Source organism: Meleagris gallopavo, chromosome 10 (genome assembly GCF_905368555.1).
Source record: "Meleagris gallopavo chromosome 10, MGAL_WU_HG_1.1, whole genome shotgun sequence".
NCBI classification, from domain to species: domain Eukaryota; kingdom Metazoa; phylum Chordata; class Aves; order Galliformes; family Phasianidae; genus Meleagris; species Meleagris gallopavo.
The window spans coordinates 19,661,069-19,683,276 of record NC_139413.1 but is presented as its reverse complement, the minus strand read 5'-3'; the positions used below and the strand labels follow the sequence as shown (position 1 = coordinate 19,683,276).

Genomic DNA, 22,208 nt, shown 5'->3' with positions numbered 1-22,208 from the left:
GTTTCCAGTTTCCCAAATGCTCCATGGGCCTCTCTTTGAAAGCCTGACACGTTTACTGCTTTTCATTCATCCATTCTAAGGCCAATTTAAGCAACGATTGTACACAACCATGTGTAACTCAGCAACTTCATCACTGAGTCCTTCACAAATAAGAACTTTTCCTAGCAATTCAACGTGCCAATTTGCTCCAAAATGTCAACCTTCTGTCAGCTTCCCCCATAAAGGCAATCTCCACATGGGAACTACTCTGCAGTAAATAGTAATGCAAATAACTTCCTTCCCTGCTATGTCTTTACCTTCCGTTAGCTCACATGGAATATTAGGTTCACCTATCAGCCCATCAGGATCACTGGTACACTTTCTGCTTTTGACAGGCAGAAAGCTTTATTATTTTTCATGCCTTTATAAAGTTGTTCCTCAACATTTTCTGGCCTACTGCATTATGGTTTATATTTAACTTGCCAAAGTTAATGCTTTTTCCTATTCTATTCATTTGGATAGGACTCTTGCTTAAGAAAGATGACTTGTTTCTAAGGAGCCTTGTTTACGTTACTGTTTCCCCTCCCAAATCAGACTTTCACCACTGAAACTGGATATAGTACTACAGACTTGAGTTGTGTCTTTGCTTTTTTTTTTTTCTTTTCCTTTTTTTTTTTTCTTAAGATTGTAATGAATTTGACACATAAACATAATTTCTCAACTTATGCATGTACACAAGACCCTGAAACAGCATTTCACTATGATATTTTGCTAAGACTACTGGAAAACTTTTTAGACTGCTTCCAAGACAGAGTTTTTCTATCTTAAAGGTATAATCTGCATTTGTTCCTTCCAGATGTCTTATTTCATACTTGGACATCTTAACATACATTTTGTTGGACTGTGGCCATCTAAATCAGGCAATCCAGACTGTTCTCTAGAACTACGCAATCATTTATTGAGCACACCCCAATAAATGTGCTATCTGCATGCTTAACCTAGGACTTTTTCCAGTTAGGATTATTAATGAAGACGGTAAGTGCTGCTACAATGAGAGCTGATTGACTGAGGACCCCATGAAAATAACTTAATTCAGTCTATCCTTACCAGCAACTGCATTTTGAGATTTCTCAGGGCATTGCTCTTTAATCCATCTTGTGCATGTTCATGCTTGGTGGAGTCAGAAGTCACATTTTTACCATGAAAGAAGCACTTACCAAGAAGAGTTACATCCTCTGAAAAATATTTATTCTATCTTAACTATTTCCATCATATTTTGCCTATTTACATTTAAAATTGCACAAAAAAGTCAGGAACCTTTAGAATGGGAAAACATTTATTCATTTTATTCATGCTTGAAAACAGCCAAACCCACTTTATCCAAATAAAACAAACAAACAAAAACACCCTATGTTTTAAGGCGAGGACCAAGCCTCATGTCATCCCCAGAGATCATGTTCTACTAATGATATAAGAAACTGAAAACAAAAGCTAAAATAACAAATCACACAGCTCCAATTCATAAATCTGGTGAGCAAGATAGCTTGCAATTAAGAATTCTAAATGCATTGAATTACAATATTTGGCTTGGTAACATTAACTTTGCATAGTTCTTTATGAGAGAAGTTTCAGAAGAGAATTATTTGCAGAACTACTAGTCAGCCATGCTTACGTAATTTTGTACTGTAAAATAATGATCCTACATAAATAATGATATAACCGATGTTGAATTCTACTAATAAAGAAGTAAAAAAACATCCTGGAAAAAAACTGTTGACCTTAGTAAGATTTAGGGGTCATGTTAGAGAAGCAACTGAACACAGAATCCCCAGCAAGATGCCATCTTTAGAACTACAAATCTCATTTTTCAATGTCTGGACAAGAAATCAAGCAGCTAGTAAGGTCAGAGATGAGTTACTCCCTGTTTACATGGCATTAGTTCAATGCAGTAAGCCATTGTGGGCAGTAACTGAACAGTGGTCTGTAAGTATCCACTGAAGGAGAAAAAATATTTTGGATTTTAGCAAGGAAAAAAAATTGTTTGTGAATCCAAAGTCTTATACAAATTGAAAATGAACATGAATATATTTGCATAATGAGTTTAAATCCGGCACATGATTACCAGATTCTCCATCAGCTGAAATCTTTAAGACAAGATAACTAGCCCATGAACCATGATGAATTTATTGGGAAAAGTATGGAAACTACTTACTTTGGGAAGATGACAGTCATGAGTGCTGATGCATAACCAGGCTTGCACACTCCCTCAGAGAAATTCGCATACTTTGATGCCAATTCTGGAGGCCTGTAAAAAAACAAATTAAAAAAATGAGAGAGTCAAGACTTTCCTGCTATGAACTGGCTTTTGCAATCATCCAAGTCATTTTTCGTGCCTTACAGATTTTCCAAATATCAGCTACAAGGAATAATAGCCAACATAGAAAAGTATTCATTTGTTGCGAAATAGCATTGCAGGAGAACAAACAATGGATAGGTTAAAGATATTTGAAATATTTTTCTAGAGTATGATCAAAGTTAAAATTACAGAAAAGTGTTACTTGGAAGATACTTTTCAAGCACTTGAAACAAATTGCCAAGGAGTTCTGAAAGGCTGTCATCAAGGGATGCATTCAGCATTTGGGACAGACAACATTGCTGTTGTTCTGTTGAGATGTGCCTAATAATTCAGCTTAGCTAGCAATTTCAGGGCCAAACACAGAATACACTCTCCATTTAGCTTTTGTACAAAAACAAGGCCTGTTCAGCATTTAGCAACTCAAGGAAATATATTTAAGATATTACTATAGACCTAATGAGTGACCTGGGAAAAAAAATAATCTGTTTGTTCGAATATTGCGAAACAGATCCACAAAAATAATTTTGAACAGTCCATTATTAATGCAACAGTGCTTTTTTTTTTTTTTTTTTGTAGGCATCACCAACATCTGTTGGCTAGCAAGCTACTGCTAGAGGTAATGGGCACAGATTCAGAGCATTCTGAGCACGCAATACAAAGCTGCACAGGGTCCTGGAGAGACTGTAAGCAGTACTACAAACAGAACCTGGCTGGCCAAATTTTGTATTTGAATGCCAATAACTCCATGCTGAACAGGCAGTAACTCCCCTTCTTGTACTGGTACTGAGATCACTTCCCAAGAGATCATGGCCAGTTCCAAGTGGATGATCGAGGTATGGAGAGTTCATTTACAGTCAGGCACATATACTACAAAGCCTCCTATAAAGAATAGACTATTTCTGATGAATAAAACTTTAAGTATTCAACAGCTGGAAAAGGATATAAGCTAGAGAAAATAAAAAGTTACTGTGTTTCATTTGTTAAGACCTCTGTAGATGAAAAGTACAGGAAGAAACTTATGGTAACATTGACCCGACACTGATTCTGTCACAGATTCCACACGTAATTTTGGTCAAATAATTTCATCTTTTCCTATTGCAAATCCTCATCCATAGGATGGACAGAACAATTTGACTAGTTATACTGTCATTTATTTACAGCAAAGATTATATTTCTCTCTCTCTCCCTATATATATATATATATAGACAAACATACAGACATTGCCTAGAATACCAACTTACTTGTTCACCTTCCAGAGGTGACATTGTAATACACATCTCTAAATGAGAAAGTATCTAAGAAGTGAGCATCTGGAAAGCTGGATTCCGAAGAGATGCGTGAACTATCTGTTCAGACTTCAGTCAGGATCTCTATATAAATAGGCACAGGAGGAAAAGGTGTTGACAAAACAAAACCCTTTAATAGTGCTGAAATACATCCCTTCTGATGCGATCCAAAGGGACAGCATGGGATACAGATCACAGCTTGCTGCAGCATGCTATCATTTCAGAGAAATGGGGGAAATTTTAATCTTTTATTAAGCAAACTTAAGTGTTGCTGGATTTTTCTGGCTTAAGGAAAATACAGAAACCCTTAATACCGAAATCTTCAAAAACAAGCTCAAAGCAACTGGAATTTATCCATAGCCACCACTGCAGTGAGTCACTGCTGGCAAACCTGTATAACTATTTCAACAGCAGGCCTTTCTCAAACAACCTCAGTGGTCACACAGAATACCTTTTGCCACAAGCATAGGCACTTTTCTCTTTTCTGATTTAATGGTGCTTTCATTATCAAATTAAGATGTCACTCAGATGCCCATCATGGTATTTCTGTAGAACAGAAGGCTGAAAGCCCTGCACACACAATCAGCACAGCGCAGCATACTGATGGTGAAGCTGTCCATCACAGAGCCCACAAAACTCTCAGAGCCTGAGGGCAGAGCTCCTCACGTTCCTTGGATGCAGTGAAGTCTATAACCCAGGCAACCAGAGGCAGAATGCTTCTCGGTTGCCTATTGTAGCTGGCACCTTGTACATCCATGTCCTTTCTGGTAGCCACACGTTAAGCCAGAATGGTACAGAAAACGATAAATTGGCATTGTTTTAAATAACCTTCAGATTCCACATTGAGGCCATGCTGCCATTGCAAGTATGCTCATAATGACGAGCCTATGTTAGTGTATAACTCAAAGCCAAATATTTGGAATTAGGCCGCATACAGCTTTCATGCCTACCATTCTGCTACTTCATGAAGTTATCCAAACTAACATCTTATGTTGCACCATGGGAGGTTCAAGTTGGATATCAGGAAAGATTTCTTCTCTGGAAGAGCCGTTTTGCATTGGCACAGGCTGCCCAGGTTGGCGGTAGAGTCACCATCCCTGAAGGTGTTCAAGAACTCTGGTAATGTGGCACTGAGGGATGTGGCTTAGAGCTGTCACAGGAACGGGCTGATGGTTGGACTAGATGACCTGAACATCTTTCTGACCTTTACAATTCCATGATCTCACAGACTGTACTTCTAAAAATTAGCTTGCAGAACATCTGGCGTGAAGCACCCCAAACTACGAAGCTGCAGGTATGAGGGAGAGACCTACATAGCCCCAAACAAACCAACCCAGCTTTCCAAAGTCACACTGCCTGTTGGCAAGAACGCAATTCCGTAACAAACAAAAATAGGATGCAGAACTAAAATGCATGAATAAGCATCTCCCACATTTGACGATGGTGTACTTACTATAGCAGTGTATGCAGCAGTACTTTTGTGATTATATTTCTTAATTCTTAATTTCTTATTTCTAAATCAAAACATGGTGCACAACATTACAGGAGCTTATGCTTGATTTTTCATTTATAATCCTGCTTGCTGCTTACAGCAGAGGGGCCAAGAACTACGTACCAAACCAAACAATATTCCTTCCTCAGCGCTTTACCAGTAAACGGCTTCAACACACTAGCTCTGTTACTGTGCCTGGAATCAAAGGAGATCCCAATGCCACAGAAGCACTGTTGGGGTAGGTGAGCCATGGCTACTATGACCGCTGTTGAATAAAGGCAGAAACCTTCTCTACATCTTCCAAGTCCAAGCACACCTGTTCCAGCTCCTGATTCTCGTGCGCCTCATTACAATAAGAGCATCAGGTGAGTGAAGGCAATTGAAGAGCTGGTGGATATGGCAGAAAGCAAGCCATCAAACAGCACTATGGACCCTCACATTTTCCTCAGGCTTTGTGCAGGGAAAAAAGTCCAGCAAGATACTACATTTCTCAAGAATGAATGAAGAAAACAATTCATAGTCAGTAACTGTAAACATCTGCATTTTTTAAACAAGTGCCTGCATGAGGGTGATGTTAAAGTAAAGCAATTGGCTTCTTTCCAGTAAAAGGAAACTACACCCATTTTTTTTTTTCCCCTCTAACTTCTCTCCTATGAGAATAGCACACATCCTGAATTCCTCCTTAAAATTTTCTGTGCTTCTCTACAATGTTACGTGGCCATCAATCTTAACAAAATTTCACAATTTGGATAAGTTAAAAATCCAGCTGCTTTCAGAGGATTAGAAAAAGGAACAAGATTTTTCCTTCTGCTCTTGAATTTGGCAGATGTGTGTCATCTTTTAATCTCAAATATGAAAGTGTCACCATGGTTAATTCCTTCATCATGTCCTGATCAGAGACAGCATGTCATCTTCATTGGGCTGGAATCTAAATTCATTAAAAAAAAATTAATGAGTATTAAAAACTCTGTTTGAACTGAAAAAAAAACTCTGCAATTGAGCTCACATAATTGAATATTACAAAATCCAGTTTAAGAGATATGTTTTGCCTCATCTTCCACATGAACTTTAAATTGTGAATAGTGGAAACTGAAAAACCTCATCTGCTTGAGATCAACTTTCCTGTTTAACTATTGCACACAAGATATGTGTACTGGTATGTATAAGAAACAAGGAAAAGGAGTTCTTGAGCAACACGTTAACTCTTCGCCTTGAGATTTCTCTTTCCTTGGCCCAAAATAACTTGAGTCTTATACCACTATAACAGATTCACAAAGTGAATAGTTGATAAAGAATTGACATAAAAAGGGTAAATGACATAAAAATGGCAGATTGAAGCAGCTCATGCTAAGAATCCCATATCCACACAACCCAAAGTTCAGAGCATTCTACCTCAAATAGGATTTCCAAGGCCAGGTTCCCTGGGCCAGCAGCATCCATCGCAGACATGGCACGACATTGGCCAGAAGTATTCCTGTGAACCCCTAGGTCCCAGATAAATATTGGTGTATTTCATAGGCACTTGGAATAAAGCTTTCAGTTTACTTTCTCCTAGACATGTCCAGAGCTACACGACAGGACCAGCTTATGAACTCAATTAGCACAAAGTACAATATGGGATTTATTTCAAAATTACAAGGCTGCTCCAAACTGAGACATTAATGAAGATACAGCCTACAAAAGCAAGCATGCCATCAACTCTCCCATTATAGATCGCCAGCCTCATGGCAAGCATTACATTTCAAGTAAAGGCAAGGGAGGACACCCTCAGCAGGGCTGGGGATGCAGCTTCCTTTGCATTCCTTCAGCTAATGTTGTTAAGTCACAGAGGAAGAGAGGTCATTAGCAATAACAAGCAGGTTTAACATACATAGCAGTCAATTCCCCTGCACCAGTAACATCTGGAGACTGAGAAGCACGTTTGCACATCAGAGTTCTGCAAGCAGAGTCACGATCATCAAGTCATTTTGACAAGTGACATCTCCTTGGGCTCAAGGTATTAAGGAAGGAAGGGGAGCTGACAGACCTTCATAGCGCTCCCTATTCAAGAGGAGGGCAGCACGGTTTAGGAAACAAACAGAAGTTTGAGGAATTCTGATTGTAGCTCCGTTAAAAGTTTCCAAACTTTGGTTCGAAAGGATTACATGGATGAATCATGTGACACTTGCTGTTTTTCTAGTCCAGCTGAGGAAAAACTAAACAAACAAAAAGAAGGAATGAGGAGATAGAAAGAAGAGGAAAAGCAGAATGCTTACACTGAAAGAGACAGGAAATGCATCTATCACTACAGCCAGCTAAACAGATGTAAATATTTTCAAATGTTACTTCAGTATGTAAGCAAATTCTTCAAGGAGATTGTATGACTGAATAGGAAGAGAGATGGTTCAAATCCCTCTTTCTAAAAAAAATATGATGCACACTAAAAAAAATGTCCTGTTCTGCTTCTCCACTGAGAACTGTGGCTTTTTGTGAAATTAATTTCTTAACTGCAAGCACAGATAACCAACAAGAACATTTATTTATTTATTTGGGCTATTCAAGAACACCAGCTGAAGAAGATTAGGTTACATTAAACTGTCTCAGGAAAACAAAATTTTAAAGGCATCCCACCAAAACCCACAGCCCATCTACTTTGCTCTGGGTGAAGGCAAGACACAACATCAGCACTATCTTCGGGAAATACCCACTAGACAGAGGAACACAGAAAGCAAAATACTACTAACATAAGCAGCAGTGTCATCCACCCTTTGTGAAGTGCCATCTTTGCACAAACACAAGTTTTCCATTCATAAAACAGGCACAAGGATCCTAATTCCTTATTGAATTCCATTTCATTTATTTGATATAAAAAGTCACTCCCATCCTGGAATTAGATCACTAGGCAGAAGGAGGAATCTCAGATGAGATCGCTGTGAGATATTGTAGGGTACCTGCCTTAGCTGGGGGCTGGACTCAGTGATCTCTTGAGGTCCCTTCCAATCCCTGCAATTCTGTGCGTCTCAACAGTACTAAATACATAAACACCTTAAGAAATACAGCAACAAGTCATGTATTTTTCAGAAAGGTTTGGATCACTGCATCATCTCTTACGATGCAGAATCCAGTAGCCTGCCTGGAGCTTCTGGATAAATAACCTTTTCTCAGCTCCAAAAAAAAGCCTCAGTATGTTAGGATTCATGCAGACAAGAGTCAGAAACAGCCAAGCTAGAAAGGAGTCTTTCAACCAGTAAATAAATTAAATGGGGAGTTTATAAAACAGGAGTCAAAGAATGCAGGTAGAGATCCAAGAGAAGTCCATGGCACGTTTTGCATGCAACTTTATGCAGCTTGCTCCTCAACAAATTGAGCAATAAACACTGATTTCCTGATTTCCTTTTTTCGTTTGTTTTGTTGTTTTGTTTTGTTTCTTTAACAAATTTTCTCTCTCTCTCTTTTTTTTTTTTTTTAACAATTTCTGCTTCTGCTACAGCTTACCTAAAGGATTATTATTATTATTTAGGATTTATTATCCTAACGGACTAGCTGCAGAGAGAAAAAAAACAGAATTCTATTCAAATAGACACAGCAAAGAGATTCTTACATAAATCGCTGAATTCCTACATAAATGTCTGAAATAGCTGTCTAAAGAGTAGTCTGAATTTCCCCCAAACTCAGAAATAACACTCCCTAATATCAGAACATGCAATTTGCAAAACTTCAGCAAGTTAAATGCTGTAGCCCTCCACTTAAATGCCTCTAAAAACTCACAGTTTGCACAATGGCCATAAAAGATGAGTCACTTAAAAGTCTGATGGAAAATAAAAAAGCTCACCATTTTTGTCCAGCTGAAGGAATTCAAGAAGATAAATGTGAATGTCATAATTTTATTGCTATAACTCTCAATCTTCATCATCACTCCTCATCTGTTACATCTACAAGCAGGCAATGCTTTCTTTGGATCAGGAACAGTGTTTTCCTATTTGCAGAGTAATGAATCCAGCAGTGTAGGTCTAGGAAAGACCAAGAAATGCTGTGGGGATGAAAATTAATAACTCAATCCAATTAGAATACAGTAATCCCCTGCTCTTAGGAGTTGGTACCTCTGAAAACAAAGATACCTTTCCAAAGCTTAGAGCTGGAAAAAAAAAAAAAAAAAAAAAAGATTAAAATTTCCTGAAGCACCACAGCTGAAATCACAGCTTTAAGTTTGTGGAACTACAGTTTAGTAGATCTGATTGTCAAAACTCAGTGGGTTAGCAGGCTTAACTGCCAAATGAGGAAATCAGTTAAACTAAGGTTTTAATCACCAAATTTTACTTCTGAAAATTTTCATAGAAAGAAACACAGAACCATTAAGGTTGGAAAAGACCTCTAAGATCCTAGAATCACCAAGGTTGTAAAAGACCTCCAAGATCTCCAGGTCCAACCCCAACCTGCTCCACCATGCCCACATCTCTCAGTGCCACAACCCCACGGATCTGGAACACCTCTAGGTGACCCCATCACCTCCCTTCCTGGGCAGTTGTGCCACTGCATCACTGCTCCTCCATTCATTTCATTTGGTAACACAACCAGCCTAGGGAGCAGTTAATTTCAGATAAACTTACAGTGCTTAGCTGGTGCAAAAGCACCCTGACACAGCAGAATGGTAAGGAAAAGACCAATAGTGATGCATTATTCACTATTTCCATATTGTCAGAACTAGGGGCATACATTAAAATTATCCTAAAGACAGCAAAGCACTAACATAAGGAAGCCCTACTGCCTGGTAACACACCTCTACTCAGTCAATTTCATTATAATTTCATCATAGCATTAGAGCAGCCACAAGTAGAGCAGCCTTCACATTTCAGGTGCAGCTGGCAGAAGCCAAGCCCTAGAGGAGTAAGTCCCACTCGGAAGAATCTCTCAGCTACATGGTAGCAAATCTAGATTATTTTTTATAGAGGGCAACTAAGATTGCTCTCTGAACTTTTATTTGAATGACCTGGAGTAAAGAACCAATTCCTCTTAAATAAAGAACAAGAATAAACATTTTCCTTTTTTCTTTTTCTTTCCTGGTCTGGATTGAAACGGAGAGGAGAAAAAAGCTCATCAGTGAATAATTACTTTAGATGGCATGAAGAGACGACCTCACAACTGGGGAATGCGGTTCAGCCGTAGTTTTACAAAATGCTCATATAGTCATGGGGCCCTGAATTTTTTGCACTCTCCTTTCTGAAGTGATTTCAAGAAAAGCTGTCTTCACTCACCTGTATCAAAGACATGTCATGAACTCAAACGTGCACCAAGTAATCCAAGCACCACACTGACATCTGCAGAAGAGGAAAGCTACAAAGTGCAACATACAAGAAATCTGCGTGTTTGTTCTACCAAGCCAACCCCTGCCTTTCTGATCTGCTTCATATTCTTAACGTTTAATTTTTAGCACATACACACAGCACAGCTTTGACGTATCTGGTCATGTTGCAGCAAAGCAGAAGACAAATTCAGAGGCAGATCGAGTAAAGCTGTCTCTTCCCATTCACCCCATTCATAAAGCCTCCTCTCTGCCAGACACAAAAATACAAATGATGAGCTGACAACTAAAGTGTGTCTAGATACCACAGCAAGAGTGCTTTTCAGAGCGACATGCTTCAGAGGCAGGCTTGATAAACATTAGAGTGTTCCCTTGACAGAATACACACGATTTCCATTCAGCCGTTCAGGGAGGGCAGATAAGGATTCCCCAAAACATTTCCCAGGGCAAAAAGAAGGAAGCAGATTTCTTTGGAAGGAGAGCATTGCCTACACCAAATCTAGGAGATGCAGAAGATAGGATCCTCAGTCACATCTATGTTTTAGGGATTTCTAACAGAGGCAACTTTTGCATCAATTTAATGAGAAGCCCGTGACTGCTTTGATCTGGAATAGGCAGCAACCTGTTTCCACATTGCTCCTTTATAACCAATCATAACAATATGGTGATGAACGCCAAAGTTTCACTGCAGATTCATACCAAAACCCATGGTTCTATGGAAAAATCTACTCCTTGCAATAAACTGAATAAACTGTATTCACTGAACGTGAATGGCATGTTCCCTTAAAAATTTTAGCACAGAATGTTTAATTTCTTTAACTTTCTGAGTTTTGAGAATGATCTATGCATAGACAGCCCAATCCATTAGAGCCATACGCATATATTCAACTTCCAAAACATATTCTGAGAGTAAGAATGCCTCAGTAGGAAGATATTCAGCAGCCAGGGCAGACGTTAGCCAAAAGTAATTGCTTGAATTGGTCTGTTCTCTGAGGCTTAGAAGATTTTTGGAAGAAGAACGTGAAATGTAGTTTATTATGCAATGTTATCCCAAGAGAATAAAGAAATAGGAAGACTCCTGGCAATTTGTGAGCTTATAGGTGGTGCCTGAATTCGGTGTGGCATCTAAAGTAAGTTTACCCTTCTGAGATGGCAACAACTCCAACAACATTTGTTCAAACAACACTGAACAGAAATTTGTAAAGTTAACTAGTTGTAATCACACTCACCCTGAAAAACAAATTATGCTCTGTTAGATCAGTACTACTGCACTAATAAATTACAAAGTTAAGTGTTCCATATCACAGATAGGGAGGGGAAAAAAAGACTTGAGACTTTTTTTTGTAGGCTTCCCAGTTTTAATGCAACCAGTCTAGCTAGTTGAAAGAATGAAATTTGCAGACCCAGTCCTAAGAAGAATATATAACAAGAAAGAACCAATCTCATGCCTATACCAGTTATCTCTGCAGATGTTCACCTGAAGAACGAGTCCATTCAACAAAAAATTTGATCTACATGTAATGCCTTTTTTTTTTTTTGTGGAAATTCATATTGGAAACCATTATTGTGCTCAGAAAGGGCTGAAGAGCTTACAGTCATCATTTTTTGCATTTAAAATCAATCAAATCAAATTAAATATCAATTTTCTGCCAAGAATATGGAGTTCCCCTAGAGCTGGAAGATTTATTAATCATCCCAAGCTGTCCAAAAAGTCTTCAGCTACTTCTTTAAAGATTTTAGCAAAAACGTTGTCCAGATATAACAATGTTAGAGCGCAAACATTTAGGTATCTGCTGCTTGAATTGCTGTTGTCTTTGTCGCTGAGGAAAGCATTTTCTTTCCATCCAAACAGAACAAGAGCCCATGTATTTACTGAACACTTGGATCTTTTCTGTAAATACACTATCATTGTTTTCACTTAACCTCTAGGTAAAACTGGTTTTCTGTTAACATTTTTCTTTCTTTCTTACAGAACTTTCTTCCTCATGAACTTATTGGGGGCACGCTGCTCAAAGCAATGCCCAGCCATTCATATTTTTTGGTTTACATTCTTTTCCCACATAGTTTGGTTCATAATTACTTCCAGCTTCAGGAAACAGCCTCTTTGAAAAGCACCAAATGTTAAGTTTTTAACTTTGCTTGAACATAACAAACCAAGTAGTGATTCAGTTTTATCTGTAATTCTGACTTCTACAATCTTTATTTTCTTCATCTCCTGACGTTGCATCTAATACAAGAAACCCAAAGTCCGATCAAAGAGACATGTGTTAGGAATTCACATGAGAATTCCAAAGTACCAAAGTTGAAATGGAAACGAAATGAGCTAAGAAGAACAACCAAAAAAGTGGGATAGCAGTTAGATCGCAACCACACGTGAAGTTTGATGTGGTGAACAAGAAGGCCAATGATTGAACCACTGTGAATAGCTAGGATTCATTTTAAAATAGTTGAAATGCTCCAACAATTAGTACAGATTGGAGGAGATTAAGTAGGCACTAATTGAAAGCCAAGGAAAAAAAATCTGAAATGAAGAAGAAATAAATGAGTGCCGGAAAATACCAATGTTGTGAAGTATGTTAAGCCTTGAAATAATTTTTCAGAAGCAGCACAGGGACACTCATGGTTGGCAGAATGCACCCATCACCCTCACTGGTGACGGCTCACTTGACTTTTCCCCCCACACCTAGGACTGCAGAAATGCATAAAGATAAATGGGAAGGGGAATCGGGCACAAAAAAATCCCACAGCACTGGGCACAGCGAAAGCCCAGCATTCCAACAGGTTCATTGCTTATTTTTACAGCACTTAATGGCGAGGTAGCAGACACAGACACACATGTAGTTTCAAAGCAACCCCCCACTCCAGAAACAAAATGAGGGGAAGGGGTTCTATTTCACTTCTTCATTATTAAAGCTCTGAAGGAAAGAAATTTCAACAAACAGAAGTAATCTGTGTTTTCCCCCAACCTCAACTCCCTCCATTTTTACGGTCTTTTCAAAGACCAGATTAAGTTTCATTTGAGTTTGCAGGGTGAAGGTTGTTATTTCTGGCTTTCATTTTTATTTATTTATTTTACAAAGACTCACTTTCTTTGTCTTTTGCTTTTGAGGATAACCTGCAAATTATCACAAATATTTAAGATTTTTTGTTGCATCTCTCAAGTCTGTAATATTGGAAAAACATGTGAATAGTATCACAAGATACTACTGTGCACAGAGCACGCTGGAAAAAAATATTCACTTTAATTATCATGTACAAATCCCAGAAATATGCAATATAAGCTGTACACCACATACTGTAAGAACATAGTATATTAGGTATGTTAGTGTTATGCTACTGTGATCAACCATAACGATCTCAATCATTTTTCTGATTGAGAGGGGCTATTTTTTTTTTTTTTTCCTTTTGATTCTACCCATTAAGAAAGTGAACCTTCTCAAGTTAAGACATTATAATATCCACTATCTAACCAACTGAATACTTTTTTACTTCCAGCGGTCCCAATTGCTGGCAGTAAGCTCAAGCACATTCTCTATCACTTGCAAGACATTTGCACTCAGGAAGGAATTCTTACCCAGAAAAAAAAACAACCAAAAAGCCTGGGATGCTTTCTCCACCATTCTTCAGCTGAGATCTTAACACTGAGAGCTGACTATGGTAGCAGGTGGAGAGAACAGCCATCACCCAGGCTGGGCTTTCTTCTGTATCTCTGAAAGTAGCTTTAGAAGGATGAAGTTGAAATGAGGACATAAGTGGCAGTGTGACAGACGCTAGCTTCCATTGCACTGAGTAACAGAACGGCATGCAGGCATGCAAAACAAGTACAGAAGCACGAGGGCAACAACGCAAGGGAACAGCCCGTAGATCACACAGGCTATGACAAAAAAAGACCTTTCCGAGTGCCATAGCAAGCAAATCTACAATCGTAACGTGCCAAGGCATACTTAAAGTAACCGTTACCGGCATTAAATCAAATGCAAAAAGTGATAAACCAAAGAAGGACCACATAATCTTAAGCCAGGCGTCACTGAATGAGCATTAAGACACCGTCTATAATTAACTTCATGATCATACACTGATCCTCCTGCAGCACTCTCCTTCCACTCAGTGCAAATATAGAACCTGCTCAGAGCGTGACTCAGAGCCCACAGTGAATGAGGCTCTCGTTTCTTGGACCTGGCCAGCCTCAAAGAACTCCTACAATACAAATATTTAATAGTACTAAAAGCATGCAGCTCTTTTGCCAAGCACAGATGTTAGAAAGCAACTGCAAATTTTGGTGGCACCCAGTAATCCTCTGGCTGACTCACTAACGTGACTGATGTCCCTAAGCTGTTCAGAAACCAGTCACCCCTAAAAGGATTAAGACCTGTGAATTGCAATGTATTTATTTCTATATAAGTGCATTTCCCTACACAACCAGTAAATATTGGATTTAAAGCTTTTAATATGTATGTGGCTCTGCTGCTTGGGAAACTGCTTCACCTGGGAGAAAAAGATTCCACTGGCCCATCTGTGTACTTTGAGCATATTTGGGTTTGGTATCCTAGTTTTGGCAATAATGCTGTGGCTGGTACAAACAAAACTCAAAGATCAGCTCCTTTTGCAATACATCTTTTTACTAATCTGGTCCCGAGGAGCTTCATGGCTCATTTTGACTACGAAAAAACTAATTCAGAAACTATCCTGCCTGCAGATGTCTGCAGCTTTCCATTCATCCAGTTCACTACCAATCCCTACCTGGATACTATCCTCCCTTTTAGAAGGGAAAGGACTTCCCAATGCAGAGCTAGCCTAAGATGGACAGCAGAAAGGAAACGGCTTTCTTCTTGACTTTCTCTTGACAAGCTCAGAGCAACAAGACTTCTGGTCAGAACCCATCTTTTTTGTTTTTAAGAACTCCCCATCCCCTTCCAGGTGAGATCCCTGGCCATAGCAGCTGGGATCCCGAGTGCAATAGCAATGCATGCATCAGACATACACTTCCAACAGACAACATATATGTATTTCTGACACTTTCTTTCCAAAGCAGATAAATCTGTCTTCCTTACCACATTCACAAACTCAAAGAAAGCCACTGAACTGAACCATTACACTGCTGTAACCACGACAAAATGCACTGCATCTCAATAGCATGCCTTGGGTACCTACAAGGTAAAAGACACTGAAACAGTAATAAATGAAAAAAAAAAAAGGAAGATGCAAAAGCAAATGGACATATTACTATTTATTTCTGACAAATGCTTTCCTCTGTATAACGTGATTTGAAAGGCAGGTCGAAGCATTTAAGTTTTATTGCAAATCTATCTTTGTAGAAAGTGTTACTCCTCTGAGTCATTAGTTTAAACGATATTAAGTAACACAACCAGTCAGGAATAGATTTGGAACAAATGAAAGATTAAAAGATAAAAAAAAAAAAAAAGAAGAAAACGAATTGTTGCCCCAAGTGCTTCGAAGTCACACAACGTTCTCACTTGCTGTCAGTTACATGAACTCTATAAAATTATGATCTATGGCAAAATTCCACCAGAACAATTATATCACAACAGACATAATTGAATTATTTCTGCCAATAAAGTCATCAGTGCAGAACTTATCATCCCTTTTAACTCCCTGTGTAAGTCGTCGTTAACCAGAAAGTCATTCTCCCATAGTATGATCTTGAGTAAAAGTCACAGAAAGCGATAACACATTTTTAACCCTTACGTTCCTCTGACTTTTAAGTATGTACTTCAAAAATGCATTTGGTATCATGACCACGTGATGAACTTGTGGAATGGCAGCAAATTCCTCTGGGCTTCATCTTCTATCACTCACTTTTCATTCGACATCTATTTAGTATGTTTTATGGTATTATCAGTTTTTCTCTAACTCTCTTGCTAGTGAAAATGATCAGCACAATTCTGCTTGGAAGCCACCTCTGCAGGTCAGCAGGTCTACTCCCAAAGCAAGGCCATATTCACTTCCAAAGAAGGAGGAAAAAACAAAAATCCACCAGCCTAAGCCTGTGTGTTTTCACCTATACAGCAGTCAACAAAAATCTTTTTGTTTTTAATCGAAGATAACAGCCTTTATCACAGGGAGGTTTTTTTTTTTTAATGGAAATATTTAGATTTTGGAAGTCTTCCAGCAGGTAAAAACCTCACTTGACCTCGTACTGAAGTGTAAGAAGGAACAGGCTGCATCTAAAAGATCTGTAACCTAAGCAGAGAAGTCAGCAAAGAAGAGAAGAGAAGTTGTAACAGAGGTATGAATTTAAGAAAGGCTCAATGAGACGTGTTAGATGTAACACAGAACAGGACAGTGAAGACAGAAGAAATGAAGAAGAAACAACATAAACTGTAGCTTAGACACAGCACAGGCTGATGATATCCAAACCCAGTATATCAAAAAATGTGAGGGAAGTCACTGAGTTGCATTTTCAGTACATCAGTCATTACCAAAAATAAAAATAACCAAACTAATAAAAAACCCAAAGCCATTTTTCTCTTACCAACAACAAAATGTCCATTCAGAAGTCACTTACCCTCATCACTAAACTCAAAACCTTGATGTTACACCCAATGAGTACAATGAAACTCCATAAAACATTAAGAATGTTTTTCATATTAACTATGATTAATGATCCATAGTATGGGTGACGCATCCTCAAGTCATTAAAAGCTACTGATTGCCTTAACGTCATTTAGGTAGCAGAGTCAAGTTTCCCATAGTCTTTTTGCTCTTGATGTCAAAATTTCTCTATTGACCTCGGAAACAGAGTCACTGGTGACCCCTAGTGTTAGGAGGTTCAGTTCAATTTGACAGATTACGGCAAAAGCCACAAACATCATCCTTCAGCACTTCTTATTTCTTCTATCACTCTGGCTAACTCCTATTGAGGTCCATTTTAGAAACAAAAACAGGAGCACCCGTTTTTTAAAGAAATAAATGGAAAGGAATCATAAAGTTCTAAACATCTCAAGTAAATTGCAGAAGTGGACAAACATTCCTCCAGTTTTCAATTTTTTTTTTATACATTTCTTCTCATTTGGAAGATGTCTGTCTAGGATAGGACACTTAGAGCAGACTGGCTTCATGTGGACATTCATAGCTCCTTGATCAGTCATTAAGAAATTAATGATAGCAAACCTCAATCCAAGGCAGCCTGCATAGTGTAAGCAATGAGGCCCTAATTGCCTGGCTGCCATAGGACATGGCAGTCCCATTTACTCAGTAAGCCAACCACCCAAGTGACATAAGAGTTGCTTGCAATTTGTAACTACAGGATAGAGTTGTACTCACAATTTTGAGTCCAGGTTCAGGAGAAAGCCCAGTTTGTCATACTCTGGAAAACAAAAGCAAGGAACAGTATCATAAAAACTGCAACAGCCTCCTTCCCAAAAGTTACCCAAACAAAACAGCAGCATGCCTTTACAGAAGGGCAACAATTATTTCTAATTGAAAATAGGTGTATTAGAATTTCCAATTGCTAGCAGCTGCTATAACAGACTACTGTTACATAAAAGTATTCCCAAACTATCACTGCTGAATCCCCACCTAATATTGCAGCATTTGGGCCATGATTAACTTACAAATGACCAGAAATGACTAGTCAAAATAGCAAAGCAAAGCCTGCAATTTTATGACAAATGCTCCTCTTTGGTCCTGAAGCAGTGGATCTCTCAAATGTTTTTTGATTCCTTGCATGTTCCAACACGATTTCATAGTCAAGCATCCTTCCTCAAGACAGTCACACAGAGAGGCAAAAAAATGCATCATGTTCAGGATCCAAAAGGGAACAGTCAGAGATATTCAGAGTGAAAACTTTGTTTCGTAAATCCTGTATAAAGTAAGCTTTGCATTCAGCATCTTCGAATATACAGTCATCTTTAAATCAAGATACAAACAACAGATTAAGCTCTGAGAATTCACACTAGATGCCCCAAGAAAATCAAAAAGGTGCAGCATCCTTCTTCTATCAGGTTATGTATGCTCCAGGGATTCCTCACACTGAGGACCACTACGATAAGATGAAAATTAACACAAAAGTAACAGATAATCCCCCAAGCACTCAGGATGTATTAAAAAACAAAACAAAACAGACCAACAAATAAAAAAATTCTCATATTCTTTTAGGAAGAGTACAGTGGAAATAGAGGTTTGTGTTCCTCATGAAACAACACAGGAATCTCTGCAGCAGAAGTTTACCCAAGATCACAAACTCACTTACTGGCAGAAGGGGAAAGCCTTCTGCTTTCCCATATCTAAGACAAAATGATTACTCCGGACAGGTCAGTAGAATCTGCATCAATTGTTTCAAATCTGTTAAAATTTAATTCCAGATTTAAGGGACGAATCACAGATCACATAACTTAGCTAACAGAAGCTGAAGAACACGTGCACTCAACCTCGGCATGTCCCATCCATTCCCTGCCAGCACCTCTGTGCCACCCACCATTCCCAACATACCCAATATGAGAAATGTGCCTGTGCCTCCCTCCTCCAATTCCCACATCCTGAAACTTGTATTGCCCCCAAATGTTGCTTTCCTCCCAGTTTTCTCCCACTTTACACCACCTACAAGAAACCATTTCTTGTCGAACCCTACCTCCTCCAAAGGAAGGTCTGGGAAAAATCATGCTTTCAATTTTTATTAACCCTTTCTCTGTCCAAAAACACCCACCTGTGCAAATAGCAACAGAGATTTATTCTTTTTTTTTTTTTTACAAAGGAAAATCACTAGCAAACCTGTCATCATTCTTATCCCAACTCCAGCTAACATTCTCTTCTTCCCTACAGGAAATACAAACTGAAGAAATGCAATAAGAGGTATATCACCTCGTAACTATAACAACATCCTGGGCTTTCTGCTAGCTCAGCATTTTATAAGCTTTGCAACCAAAGCACCAGAAAACAAACACATACTAAACTCTACATACAGCTGACATACCTCCACTGCAACCTTCCGTAAGATTTACCTTTTGTTTGCTGCTTGCTCTTCTCTATCCCTCAGCTTCAAGTTTTTACTTTTGATGTAATGGCCTTAAATTGTGGCAGGGGAGTTTAAGTTGGACATGAAGAAAAATTTCTTCTCAAAAACAGTGGTGATGGTCTGGCACAGGCTGCTCAGGCAGGTGGTGGAGTCACTGTCCTGGAGGTGTTCGAGAACCACGGGGATGTGGCACTGAGGGATGCTGTCAGTGGGCACGGTGGGGTGGGATGATCTCAGTGGTCTTTTCCAACCCTACTGATTCTATGATTCTCTGTTCAGTAAAGACTATACTAACAGAGATACGGAGTAACCTTATAAAATTTATGTCATCTATCTTAGAAAAGTCACTTTCCAAGATTAAGTACCAAGAATAACAAAAAAAAAAAAAAAAAAAAAAAAAAAAAAATTGCTGGTTTCAAAGTAAAGGCACAGGTGCACCGTTTCCTTTCAGTAGACACATTCTGCCCTTTCAAGCTGTAACACCAGACCCAGAAGCACAAGCCCCCCCGTGCCCCAGGCTGGAGAGTGGTGCAAACTGAGGCAGGCAAAGGAACACTGCCCTCACCACCGGCCACTGCATGCTCACAGCCTGGTCTTTATATGAGCAGCCTGACCTAGCAGTTGGCAATCCTGTCCATGGAAGGGGTGTTGGAACGGGATGGTCTTTAAAGTCCCTTCCAACAAAAGCCATTCTGTAATTCTGTGAAGTCAGGGCATCACTGTTGGCTGGGAGAGGCTTCTCCACTACATCTTGCTTCTCCTCAAAGAAAAACATTAGGAGCCTGGAAGTTATGGATTCAAAGTTAGCTTTATTTTTAACATAAATCAGCTGTTACAGATGCCAAGCGCTATATGACCGTGTCCCTTTTGGCCCTTGTGTTCCTAATGACCGCAGCACATAGAGGTACAGTCCGTGTGCTGGCAGGAAGTGGTCTGGAATCGCAAAAGACCGATAAAAATCCAAATACATGGAAAAAGCCAAAATGCACATAGCCCAGCTGCAGGAACAGGCAATTCTTGTCTGGAGTTATGTGTGTAATTTAAAACACAATAAAACACAGACCCACTAAATCAAAATATAACTGAATTGAAAATACAGTATAATCAGGGTGTGATGACAACAGATGGGCTGTGCTCATCACACAGCTCTGTTAGGGGAAGGGGGCAGTCCCACTCCTGTCCTTCCCTCCCATGGAAACACCATCTGCAAGAGCCTGCCTTGGCACTTACGTATGTCCTAACCTGAAGGTTTCTACCACCTCTCATCACCTTGTTCAAAGCCTTACTCACCAAGTTCACTAGCTGATAGGCAACAATATTCTTTTACATTCTTCTTCATTTCCTCCTCCTTTGCAGTGGGAAAAAGGCTACTAGAAGAAAATGAAAAATACAGCCATAGAGCATGAGACAGAAATGCTCCAGCATCTCCAACTCGGCCCTAATGAGCATGTTACCAAGGTGTGACATTAGCCCTTCCACAAGAAGAACATCATGGATGAGTTAGAACAAGACTGCACCTTTTCAGCCCATGAGGCTGAGCCTGTAAATCCCATATGTGATAAAAATAACACTATCACAAGGGAACAGGGAGATCTGAGGATACTTCCTCACTTGGGCTAGGAAGCTACAGATCTCAGCTGAAAAAGTGGTGTACAGAAGCACAGAAATCAATGAACATGGGGAATAAGTTTCATCACATGCCCATATGAGTAAGAGGTCCGCTTAGGCCAGAAATAAAATGCACATTTACACTTCCAGGAAGATCAGCATTGAATAACAATTTAATAACTGACAACAATTTTATTATAAAACATATAATAGGGTTTATATGAACGGAAGTACAGCCAAACCATAGCAATTTCTATAAATGATGCTAATTGCATACCAAACTCCCTGTTTGCATTAATGTGAAAATTTCTTCTAAGTATCCAACAGAAATCTGAGTACCAGGCAGCAAGTATGAAATACAGTGTCAAAGTCTAGAAACTCCATACAGACCACCCAAAAAGCCAGAGAACTTTGATATCAACCAAGTTTTCAATTTGCATTTTGCATCTGTAACCATATAGCTATATGCATCCAAAATGTGCAAAATTTTCCACTTATGCTACTAATTGAAATCAACATTCCAGGCATTAACTTGGCTCACTCGTTTTATCCTTCCAAACCACTGTAAATGATTTCACTGACACTTGAACTCTGTCCCTGTAGCACTCTGCTATTTAGAAGCAAGGTACAAAAAACTCTGCCTACAAAAGCAGAAAATTAATGTAAACTTTTTAAAAAGATGGGCTAGATGCAGCACTAGATCTCTCTCGTAATGCAAATAGAGGAGGGAAGGCAGAAAGTTCAACTGTAGCTGTTTTATTCAAGCTGCTTGTGCTCACCAGAGGAATCTGTACGACACTCAGGAGACAGAAGTGCTTGAGGAACAACTCAGACCACCTCGACACTTCTCATCCTGCCCAGTGCAGTTCAGTCTCGGTGGAGTCGAGGCCTTGACCTGAACTAAGGCTTGGTCACTGTTCACATGTTCTACATCTGTGGCAGAGGCCAGGTAAAATGACTTATCCTGCAACGAAAAAGGGTTCAATACCTCACATTGACCTTGCATGAAGATAGCGCATATGGACTATGAGGAAAGTTCAGCTGCCATTCTGCTAGACCTCAAGAAACAAGAATCAATTGACGAAAAAAGGTCATTTGCAATGGATCAACTGTAACAGAAGGAGGAAAAGTTTTCTTTCAGGGTTAAAAAAAATACTGCTCAGGACTAATGAGCAACAGTAGACAAACAAGGTCTTAACGCTGCATCCTTTCCTTAGGATTTTCACTTCAACCT

At 39.1% G+C, this 22,208-nt stretch overlaps 1 protein-coding gene across 12 annotated transcripts in view; it reads right to left on the bottom strand.

Annotated features, from left to right (window-relative positions):
• ST3GAL3 (ST3 beta-galactoside alpha-2,3-sialyltransferase 3) overlaps positions 1 to 22,208 on the bottom strand; it is a 147,161-nt gene that overhangs the window by 89,356 nt on the left and 35,597 nt on the right. For all 12 annotated transcript variants that reach the window (XR_014885112.1, XM_085231254.1, XM_085231243.1 and 9 more), the window contains 2 exons: positions 17,677 to 17,719; positions 2,192 to 2,284 (listed from right to left, as the gene is read on the bottom strand). Coding sequence is in view for 11 of the 12 variants with exons in the window: in XM_085231254.1 (XP_085087380.1) it covers positions 2,192 to 2,284; positions 17,677 to 17,719 (136 nt within the window). In the remaining variant the exon portion in view is untranslated. The remainder of the gene's footprint in view (positions 1 to 2,191; positions 2,285 to 17,676; positions 17,720 to 22,208) is intronic.